The sequence below is a fragment of the Sorex araneus genome, chromosome 10 (genome assembly GCF_027595985.1).
Source record: "Sorex araneus isolate mSorAra2 chromosome 10, mSorAra2.pri, whole genome shotgun sequence".
Lineage (NCBI taxonomy): Eukaryota > Metazoa > Chordata > Mammalia > Eulipotyphla > Soricidae > Sorex > Sorex araneus.
In genome coordinates this window covers 43,378,734-43,390,516 of record NC_073311.1, presented here as the reverse complement: position 1 = coordinate 43,390,516, position 11,783 = coordinate 43,378,734, and the positions used below count along the sequence as shown (strand labels likewise).

General features: G+C 37.9%; 1 protein-coding gene across 2 annotated transcripts in view; it reads right to left on the bottom strand.

The window, feature by feature from the left end:
- The window catches only part of CHPT1 (choline phosphotransferase 1), a 34,875-nt gene that overhangs the window by 3,974 nt on the left and 19,118 nt on the right, over positions 1-11,783 (bottom strand). For both annotated transcript variants that reach the window (XR_008626946.1, XM_055118209.1), the window contains exons 5-7: positions 5,433-5,564; positions 1,327-1,485; positions 536-661 (exon numbers count right to left, since the gene is read on the bottom strand). Coding sequence is in view for 1 of the 2 variants with exons in the window: in XM_055118209.1 (XP_054974184.1) it covers positions 536-661; positions 1,327-1,485; positions 5,433-5,564 (417 nt within the window). In the remaining variant the exon portion in view is untranslated. The remainder of the gene's footprint in view (positions 1-535; positions 662-1,326; positions 1,486-5,432; positions 5,565-11,783) is intronic.

The window sequence follows — 11,783 nt, the reverse complement described above, 5'->3', positions numbered from 1 at the left end:
AGTGAGAATATTCTTTGCTTATATATAATAGGTTTGCTTACTTCTAGCATAAATGGTCCCAGAATAGTGTACTAGCAGTACTATCTGTTCTGGTTTTTTTTTGTTTTTTGTTTTTTAGGATTAGCTGATAATTCTTGATGTAATTATTTAAGTATCCACCTTGGCTTACACTAAACCCCTAATCTACCTGTATCTGTTCTAAGCTCAGAATAAGTCTTTAAAATCTTAGGTAAAATTCATACTAGTAAATTTCATAGTATTTTGGGAAGAGTAATTTTTTTACATTATTGTACTTCTGGGGGGGTATAAGGTAAACCAGTTGTGCTTTCAAGAATTTAGGTTGTTAGAGGGTGATCTCCAGATCTGTGGTTCATTTCTAAACATGATGAATATTTCACAGATTAAAAGTTATGTTAAATATTATGAAACTTACTATATAATATTGAGGTTCCCTGATAGTTCACTGAAATAATTGTTAAGCATAGTGTTATCAAATATCTGTTAATAATAAAAATCTTAATAGAATGAAACTTACCATTGCAATCCATAAAACAACATGTTCATCTACAAAATTATTAAAATATTGATCTAAAAATAAAAGACCTGGGCCAAAAAAGACAGTGTCTTGAAGATACAGTTCACTTTTGGTCATGTGTGCTATCTAAAAGAAAGTAAAGAAAATAATTTCACTATTAAATCATTACCTTTTATTTTCAAGACAATTGTAATTTAATTCAATTATAACTAATAAAGCTTCTCATTTTAATCATAAGTATAATTATAAACTTAGTTAAGAATAAAAGGCTATTATATCCCACATATAATATGGGAACACTAAATAAAAAACTTCGCAAATTCATGATTAAGTAGCTTTTAAAGTTTACAATATTTAAATCCCTTGATAGCAGAAAGCTATAATAATTAGAACTGAATAAATAACTAAAAGAAATTACTAAAGCCAGGGTCTGTCTCCCTGAATATAACATTAACTCTTTCATTGTTTTACTAGGAGCACAAATAGCTATTTATTGTGATGGTGATACCACAAGAAACCTACCCATTGCATGTAGACATTTGCAGTTTTGTTTTTATTTCTTTGTTTTCTGGGTCACACCCAGCAGTGCTCAGAAGTTACTCCTGGCTCAGGAATAACTTGAGTCTGGCGGTGTTTGAGGGACCATATGGGATGCCAAGGATCTAACCCAGATCAGCCACATGCAAGGCAAATGCCCTCCCCACTGGACTATCATTCTGGCCCCGACATTTACAGTTTTGTTTTGGAGAATCGAGTATATTATTTATGCCATAAATAATAAAATTTCTTACCACCAATTTTTGTGAGACTTTAGCAAAGACACATCCAAACATTAGGGTATATAAACAAGGATGCTTCTCAAACACATTAGTTGCTGACTTTTTATAGATCATTATTGCCAGTATAATAATAATTCCTATGTGGAGGCCAGGTGACAAGACACTGGTGCCCTAAGAGATAAAGCAGAAGGTCAGCATCATATCTTCACATTGTAGTCACAATGCAGACATCTTCAGAAATCCATTTTGTCTAGGAACCTAGATATCTAAAGAAGAGTATAATATAGTGTATGATCTAAAGAAGTATATAGACCTTAGGTGTGCTTTTAAAAATTCCACAAAGTATAGGGTTGCACAGAAGTAATACAGTATGACAGATGGTTTGTTCTACTTAAATTAAAAGTTGACTTATATGTAAAATTTTAATATGTGGAAGGATATGAACACTTGGATTAGTTGTCAAGTTAATATTTTTGTGTAAACCATGAGAGCTCAGCTTTGCCCTGGTCTGTCTTTACACTAACACTCTCCATGACTTTTTTGCAGTTAGACAGTAAATGTCCTTTCCATAACTTAGTAAAATTCAACCCATAACATTTTAGGGGGTGGGAGGACTTCGAAACAGTACTTAGAAGCCCTGGGCCCCACTGGTGATTCTCAACCAAACCAAGCCAGTTCAATGTAAGGGCCCACAGTACTGGGAATAAGCCCGGAAGTCTCACTAGTGTGGAAGGTGGGGCCTCCAGGGACATACCCAGTGAGGTGCAGGTGACGTGTGCTGGGAATCAAACCCAGGTGGGGCACATGCTAGGTATGCACCGTATGTGTTATCTTCTGCTTCCTACAACCCGTGATACTTTTATCTAGGTGATAAAAGTATCTATCTACTTTTATCTACTTTTATCAGAATTCTCTAAAGCATTATTTATTTTTCTCTAAGTACTATTTATCTTAAACAAAATACTGCATAAATTTGGTATTATGGCTTATTAACTATCATTTAAATGTCACTGAAACAGCTTTGCTTATGAAAATTTTACAGGTTATGAACCGGAACTTATTATAAATTTGTATTACCATAACAATTATAAACTCACCAGCTATTAAAAATAGACTAGTAAAATAGTGCTTTATATCACCATCCTGATTCTGCAGATTTTAATAAGTAATCCCCATAAAAGTTGGAGAACTACCTATTTAAGAGTTTGAAATCAAACATTTCTTAGTCATTGTGTATTTTTTGTTTGGTTTTGGTCTTTGAATAATAGCCATGGTGCTCAGGAATCATCCTGGTGATGATTCTTAGTCTTAGTCACTTAAAGTCTTCCGTCAAACTTTTTTTTTTTGTTTGTGGTGAGAATTGTACTCATGCCTCAGACAAGCAAAGCATGTTCTCTACCACTGAGCTAAATCTTTTCTTCTATTCAAATATTTCATTATTTTGTGGGGTGGTGGGGCCACCCAAGTAGTTCTCAGGTATCACTTCCAATATTTGGTTCCAGCTGTGCAGGCATGTTGAGTCAGTGCACCATAGGCCTGGTGATGCAGTACTAGAGGACACCAGGGTTATACCCAGCAGTGCTCAGGCTTCACCAGGACTATACCCAGCAGTTCTGTGTTCTTTGGGGGCCCTGTGGTGCCAGGGATCAAGTTTGGGGACTCATGCATGTCAGTCAGTGCTCCAGTCACTTGAGCTTCCCAGCGCCTAATCAGCTACTTACAGTGAAACATTCTCCAAAGAGGGCACTGAGCTTTACTAAATCTTATTTTCTTTAATGAAACTCATATTCCAGTGTATACTCTATTTTGTCATCCATGGTCCAGCAACAAGTACTAAAGCACCTACTGTAAGATGCTGGACTGAGGTCAACAGATAAAACATCTCAAGTTAAAAAATTTTCCAATGTCAGAAATCATCAAATGAGAATAATAATTTTTAGCAGTTTCTAAATACTAAAATCTGGTGTCAAAGGCAACAGAAACAAAAGACATGACCTTCAGTAGGAAGCATGCCACTGGGGCATGGTGAGGGGGGATGGAATGGGGGAGGGATACACTACAACGATGTGGAAGGAAGTGGTCACTCTGGAGAAGTCAGGGTAATGGAAGGTTATAAAGTATTATGCATAAAGCCAGTACCAGTATTGTAAACCATCATGTCTAAAAAGCTTCGGGTGTGGTGGGGAGGAAGGTGAATGACACAGAGGCAAGACAAGATTGCAAGGGAACTTGGGGATATTGGTGGAGGAAAGTGAAACTGGTAAAAGAATTAGTGTTGGAACACTGTATGCCTGAAACTCAATGATGAATAACTTTGTAAATCACAATGCCTCAATAAAAAAAAATCAAATTTGGGTGTGTTTTAGGAATACAATTTCATGTCTCAAATATACTGGTCTGGAATTATGTCTAAAAATAATACTCATAAATATGAATAATTCATAAATTATGTGGATTCCTTGGAAATTGCACTGAGAGCCAATTTATGCCATTTAAGAAAATGAGTTTTGGGGCTGGAGCGATAGCACAGTGGGTAGGGCGTTTGCCTTGCACGTGGCTGACCCAAGTTTAATTCCCAGCATCCCATATGGTCCCCCAAGCACCGCCAGGAGTAATTCCTGAGTGCATGAGCCAGGAGTAACCCCTGTGCATTGTTGGGTGTGACCCAAAAAGAAAAAAAAAAGAAAATGAGTTTTTTAAAATTAAAATTATTATATTCATGTTTTACTGCTAACTGTATTTATTAGGCACAATTCCAAATGCCTTTAGGTTTTTTCAAATTCATATGTACCTTTAAAAGACAGTAACACTGAGTTTACTGCACGAAAGAAAAGAGAATGAGCTATAGTTAAAACAATGCTTGAACAGCATGACAACATTTTGATAGAATATGGCTTCACTAGGAAAAGTACTTAGGAAAAGTACTTATGTTGAACTACCTTGGGAAAGACAATGTGCTTTTTTTGGTCTAAAATCTTGGTAAGAATTCCGACTCTTGGGGCTGGAGCGATAGCACAGCGGGTAGTGCGTTTGCCTTGCACTCGGCCGACCTGGGTTCTATTCCCAGCATCCCATATGGTCCCCTGAGCAGTGCCAGGGGTAACTCCTGAGTGCAGAGCCAGGAGTGACCCCTGTGTATCTTCAGGTGTGACCCGAAAAGAAAAAAAAATTCTGACTCTTTCCTATATAAACAAAACTTTAAAAAACAAAGATGAACATGAGAGTCTTAGAGCATGAACAAGATACAAAGAATACAAAGTATACTCATTCACCTTAGGAAAAAAGTTAAAAATATTACCTTGTAAAATATTAGAATGGTTTTCTAAATATATTTCAGTGAAATTTCAGTAAGTATACTTCAGGAGTAATAAATTGTTCCATACGTGAAATCATAATCTTTGGCAGTTTTCTTGCCAACCAATTAGGAAATCATTTCTTACTCCTTTTCCTTTTCCCTTTCATACAGTACATATAAAAAGGAACAGAAACTCTTTAATATGTACATAAGTAAATTAGGAGGTGATTGAATGGAATGCCAGAAAAGTCTAAGATAGAATGCAGAAAGAGAAAAATGTTTCATCAGTCTAAACTATTTTAAAATATTACCTTTGTACTCTGTGACTAAAAATCCCCTAAGATATTGAAAAGAGGGAAGGAGTAGGACTTGACAGATATTACAGTGGGTAGGGCACTTGCCTTGAACACAGCTGATCTGGGTTTGAACCCCAGTACTCTATGTGGTCCCTTAATGCCCATAATAGTAATCTCTGAGCACAGAACTTTGAGTAAGGCCTGAGCACTGCTGGGTGTTGCTCCCAAAAACAAAAAAAAATAAAGTAAAAGGGGGAAGGGGTGAGTGATATGGACACTTTGGTCAAAATAGGGTTATTAAATAAGTTAAGGGGACATGATGGATGCCGGCTATACTGCAGTGATAACTTCACAATGTTACAAATAGCAAATAAATGTGTGTGTCAATTATACCTCCAAAAATTACATTCTTTCTGTGAATCAAATATTTTTATTTCTTTCTCCATTCCAAACTTTGGCATATTTTAGCATCTATACAAAGTTTATTATAAAATTAATACTAAATAACTTTGAAATTAATGACTTACTGCTATAGTGGATCCATTCTTGCCAACACCTCCATGGAGGATCACATGGAAATAATTGGAACAGGAAAATATTGCTCCACATACTACTCCAAGAATTGGAAAGGTCTTCAATTTTATTTCTACAATGGGTATCTTAGGGGTAGAGGAATAAATAAAAAATCACTAACACATAGATTTATTTCTTGTATTGCATAGTAAAGAAACATTATGGCATGATACAATAAGCTATCCTTTTTCTTATGATCAAATTTTCACTTCTGAAATACAGGCTGAGGTATAACTCTTCTAATGGCTTTATTCATGAAATGAAAAATGAGTTGACCAAATTCAGCTAAGTTTTCTTACATTATTCTGTTGAGATATTTCATTTCATAAGCCTTCATCTGACATTAAAGAAAATAGGAAAAAGGATAGTTCATTTTTATTTAGTGCTTCTAGAAAGCAGGAAACCAGAAACCATGATCGGCATCATGAATGTAACAAATATAATATTCCTGCATGCAAAAAGAATTTGCTTAGTAAATACCCAGGATTAAGTCTCTAGCAGTTTATTTACCTGTAGGTCACTTGCTGTTCAAGGAAACTTCCAAAGGCAGCAAAGGATTTAAAAACAGTAATAATGAAATGCCAAAAGCTGTAGGCAGTCTTTTGAAAATAATTTTTTGAAAATAGACTGAAATTTTGTACCAAGATAAGGTGGAAACCATAGACTAACAATTATGTTTGGAAAACCTGTAACTTTTAGGGGAACTCTTTCAGTGGGGCTACTTCTGGCAAAGTCCTTGGTGAGGGGTCGTCCCTGGACTCTGGAGGGGTGTGGGAACATCTGTTTGAACCAGACTTCCTGCATGCAAAGCTCCAGCCTACTGAGATATCTCTTTAGCGCAAAGACCTATATTTAAAATAAATATTCTTGATAAGAAAAAGCAGGTATGCTTTATTCCTATGGTAATGCCAAAACACTGAATAAAATTATATCAAGATTAAATTCTTCCTCATTGGAATAAGATCAGAATTCTAAATTTAAACCAAGAGTTGAGTTAGTGACTAGAGTTAACATTCTACGTTAACATTCATCTTAATTGTACTAGCTGAGTAGCTATTAAAAAGTATATAGTATCCCACTAGTATATTATATAGTCTGCAGGAGAATACTGTTATTTATCTATACATAATGGGGGGGAAAATGACTGTCTCAAGAAAAGGACCACTACTGTATTTTATTTGGGCTGGAGCGATAGCGGTAGGGCGTTCGTCTTTCATGCAGCCGACCCACGTTCGATTCCTCCACCCCTCTGAGAGCCTGGCAAGCTACCTGTGGCATATTGGATATGCCAAAAACAGTAACAAGTCTCACATTGAGAGACGTTACTGTGCCCACTTGAACAAATCGATGAACAAGGGGATGACAGTGACTGTATTTTATTTATTTATTTGTTTTGGGTCACACCCAGCAATACTCAGGGGTTCCTCCTGGCTCTGCACTCAGGAATCACTCCCAGCATTGCTTTGGGGACCTTATGGGTTCTGCAGACAGAGCAATGCAATCTCTCCAGCCAATCCGCTAATTTAAAACATGTTCAAAGTCTATTTTTGAGCCTAGTGGTTATGAGCTAGATAAGAAATTCTAAAATTAAATGCCACAGGGAAATTTCTTACTATCCATAATAGATATTTTTTAGTAAAATTGTATGAACAGGACTGGAGTGATAACACAGCAGGTAGGGCGTTTGCCTTGCATGTGGCCGACCGGGTTTGATCTCAGCATCTCATATGATATCCTGAGCACTGCTGGGAGTAATTCCTGAGTGCATGAGCCAGGAGTAACCCCTGTGCATTGCCGAGTGTGACCCAAAAAAAAATTATGAACAGTACATGGAGTTCCCATGTACTCTTCTGCCCCCTTCCCACCCTTGATCTACTTTTAACATTCCCACCAGAGTAGTACTTCTGTTACAATCCCAGAACATACAGAGATACACCCTTATCATCATTATCCATAGTTTACTTTGAGATTCATTCTTGAGGTTACATTGTAAGTTTGGGCAAATCCATAATGACATTTTTCCACCATCACAGTATCACAAGAATAGTTTGATTGCTCTAAAAATTCTTTGTGTATTTATCCCTCCCTTTCTCCAAACTTTGGGCAATTACTGATCATTTCTGCCACCATCACTTTGCCTTTTCTGGGCTGTCATATAGTTGGAATCATTCAATATGTAGCTGTTTTCATAATGTTGCTCATATTGGATATTATTAAAGTCTCTCCGTGTCTTTTCCCCCCTCCATGTCTTTTAATGGTTTGATAACTCTTTTAAACAATGAATAATATTTCAATATCTGGATGCACCATAGCTTTTTTTCTATCCATTTACCTACTGAAGAATATCTTTGTTGCTTCTGAGATTTGGCAGTTATGAATAAAACATATATGAACATCCATGTTCAGTCTTCTGTTTGGGTATTTTTTCCAAGTTATTTGTTAAATACAAAGGGATACAGTTGTTGGACTTAAAATAACCTATACTTAATTAAGTAGCTTACTATTTTACTACTTAACTCCCACTACTTAATAGTTATGTGTCCTTGGAGAAACTAATCATTCTCTAAGACTTACTTATAAAACAATGGTAGTATCTATTGGCATGTATTCTGAAGATCAGATGAAACAGCGATAGTAAAGTCTTTAAGAACATGAGTTGGGAAGATAGTACAGTGGGTAGGATGCTTGCCTTGCATGAAGCTGACTCAGGTTTGGTCCCTGGCATCCCATATGGTACCCCAAGCACTGCCAGGTGATTCCTGAGTGCAGAGCCAGGAGTAACCACTGACATAGCTGGGATTAGCCCCAAAATCAAAACTCAAAAGCTTGGCAGCTGCACTCACACCCCAACAGCTGCTGCCATGCCTACAGCCAGACTTGGCTCGATTGAGTTCCACAGAGATATCAAATTGCCGAAAATTTCAGTAATGCTAGGTTTTTGGGGTTGAAAATGCTGGGTCTTCTTGGGTAGGGGTGGGTGACCTCTGCCACTGTACTTCAGGAAGCTCTGGCAGCTATACCCACATTCCACCACCCCCACCACATAAACTCACTGCCCAGTTAAAGATTTGGGATTTTCTGGAGCGCAAGGCTGCATTGGTGGCCATACAACATCTCCAAACTCTACAATACTAACATCCCAGTAGGAGCACTCCAGATTGGATGGGAATGTAACGTAGAAGTCAGCTAAGCTCAATTAACAGAAACATTAGGAGGGGCTGGAGCGATAGCACGGCGGGTAGGGCATTTGCCTTGCACGAGGCCGACCTGAGTTCGATTCCCAGCATCCCATATGGTCCCCTGAGCACTGTCAGGGGTAATTCCTGAGTGCAGAGCCAAGAGTGACCCCTGTGCATCACTGGATGTGACCCAAAAAGAAAAAGGAACAGAAACATTAGGACAGAAGGCTCAGATAGCAACAACAGCGTGGTACATCCTCACACAAGGGCTTCATATCCCCATGGTAAGATATAAAAAAATTTTGCAATTTTTTTTTACTGAAGTATGTTTTGATAAATCCATTAGCCATTTATGGTAACAAGTCACATAAAATAAATTATTCTGGGCTTACTACAGGGGCAGGCTTGAGTGGTGGCTGGGAAAATGGGGACAATGGTGGAGGGAAGGTCAGAGTGGAGGTGGGACTGGGGTTGGAATAGTAAATGCCTATAACAAATGCATCATGAACAGCTTTACAAACCACAGTATTTAAATAAACTGGTAAAATAAAAAAATATAAATAAAATAATAAATAGCACTGTAACATTGTCATCTCATTGTTCATCGATTTTGCTCAAGTGGGCACCAGTAATGTCTGATTGTGAGACTTGTTACTGGTTTTGGCATCTCGAATACACCATGGGTAGCTTGTCAGGCTCTGCTGTGTGGGTGGGATACTCTCGATAGCTTGCCAGGCTCTCTGAGAGGGATGGAGGAATTGAACCTGGGTCGGCTGCGTGCAAGGCAAATGCCCTACCCTCTGTGCAAAATAAATAATCTATAATAGTGGTTGATTTCTGATATTAAACTTTTTTTTGGTTTTGGGGCAATACCCAGCGATTGTCAGGGTTTACTCCTGGTTCTGCACTCAGGAATTACTACTGGTGGGCTTGAGGGACCCTATGGGATACCAGGGATGGAACCTTGGGCAGTTGTGTGAAAAACAAGCACCTTACTCACTGTACTATCTCTGGCCCCTCCTTATTACTATTAATCGTGTGGGCATGAGGCTATGAGTCACCTTGTATTGTAACCTCACTAAATACAACAATTTTTTCTATATAAATTTTCTTCTGAGGCAAAACATGAATTCACAGTGCCTTCTTGTGTAAGGCATTCCTTGTGCTATACTATTTCTCTGATCCCATAAATTTACTTTTTAATAAGCTAATTTTATTAATAGACATTTGGCCTGGAAAAGGAAACTCAGCTAGGGCATTTAAATTTGTATTAGGGATAGAGGGGTAGTTTCTTCCATGTGGTAGTTATACACTGGGAAAAATCCTATAAAGTGTGTAGGATAATAAAATTACACAGTGAAGGAACAGGTTAAGAAATAAAATAGGTTAAAATTAGAAAATCAAGTACCTTGGAATTAGCTTTACTAAAGAGGTGAATAGCCTATACAAAGGAAACTACAAAATGCTATTTCAAGATAAAAGGGAACACAAGAAAATGGAAACTATTTTCCTGCTCATGGATTGGAAGGATTAACATCATCAAAATGGCAAAACTCCCCCAAGCATTGTACAGATTCAGTGCAGTCCTTATAAGGATACCCCCTGACATTTTTCAAAGGAATAAATCAAACACTCCTGAAATTCATATGGAACAATAAACCCCCACAAATAGCTAAAGCAATCTTTGGGATGAAGAAGATGGGCGGCACCATCTTCTCCAATTTCAAACTGTACTAAAAAGCAGTAGTAATTAAAACAGCATGGTACTAGAATAAAGACAGACCCACAGATCAAAGGAATAGAGTTGAAAATCCTGACACAGACCTTCAAATATATGATCAGTTAATCTTTGATAAAGGCAAGTGGAGCAAGGAACACCTCTTCTACAAGAGGTGCTGAGAAAACTGGGCAAATACATGCCAAAAAGTGAACTCAGACATCTTTCTAATGCCATGCACAAAAGTCAAATCAAAACTGATTAAAGACCTCGGTATCAGATCTGAATTCATAAGGTATACAGAGAAAAATGTAAGCAGTATTCTCCATTGAATTCTAGCAAAAGCCATTGAATTCAAAGCATTGAAGCTAAAGGCATCTTCAAGGATGAAATACCACTGACCAAGCAAGTGCAAGCAAAGATAAACAAATGGGACTGACCATTAAACTAAGAACTTTCTGCACCTCAAAAGAAATGATGACCAGGATACTAAAACAAACCACAATTATTACTCAACACCTGTAGAATAACATTGGTTTGTCCTTTCTGCCTTGCCACAGGGAGCTTAGGTTTATTGGGTTACTCCCATCACAGTGCTTCCCATTCCTTTGTGTTTATTTGTGACTTCTTTCTTTGTGTTCTGTTAACTTGTAAATATTGTTTTTCTTGTCTCCTTAAGTCCTTTGCATAGTTAATTCAGAGCAATGTTCTCTTTGTATGGACACAAGAAGACAATAAATGCTATGCTTTTGTAACTTGGGAGTTAATTGACTCTGAATGATATTTACCTCCTGCACATCTGTTCTCTCGACTTAAGCCTCAGTTGCCCTTACTTCCTACCACCTCAAAAGCAGGGTCCCGACGAGGGACGGGATGGACCCAGTGCAAGCAGTGAGCTATATGCTACCCTGGAATCAAAATGGGCCTGGCCAAAGTGCCATAATGCTTAACTATAAGTTAAGAGCATGGTCATGGACAAATTCTGTCATGTTCCAAAAAGTAATAACTAGATTCGTTCCCTGCTAGGGTTAGGAAAGATTAATCTGGCCTGAGCACTGTGGTCTGAGTCTTTGGCAAGATGTTCCTAGGAGAGCCACACTACAAGCCTCAATGTATCTCTTACTGCGTCCACACAAAAATAACTAATATTAAGTAGTACAATTTAGATGTTAATTAAGATGCTAATTAAGTTATTGGACTAAGGAGAAGAACACCCCTAGGTGGTGTTTCCACCCTTGTGCCTAATGGGCAGTCAGGAAGGTCTTTCTTATGTTGATTTTGCTACCAGATTGGGTGTAGTGTCTGCCCCAAGTGCTGGGGAGTTGGAGAGATGAGAGTTGGGGAGAGATGAGAGAGCGAGCAGGGCAGCAAGATGGAGCGAGGAGAGACTAGCAAGGGGGACAGAGGGA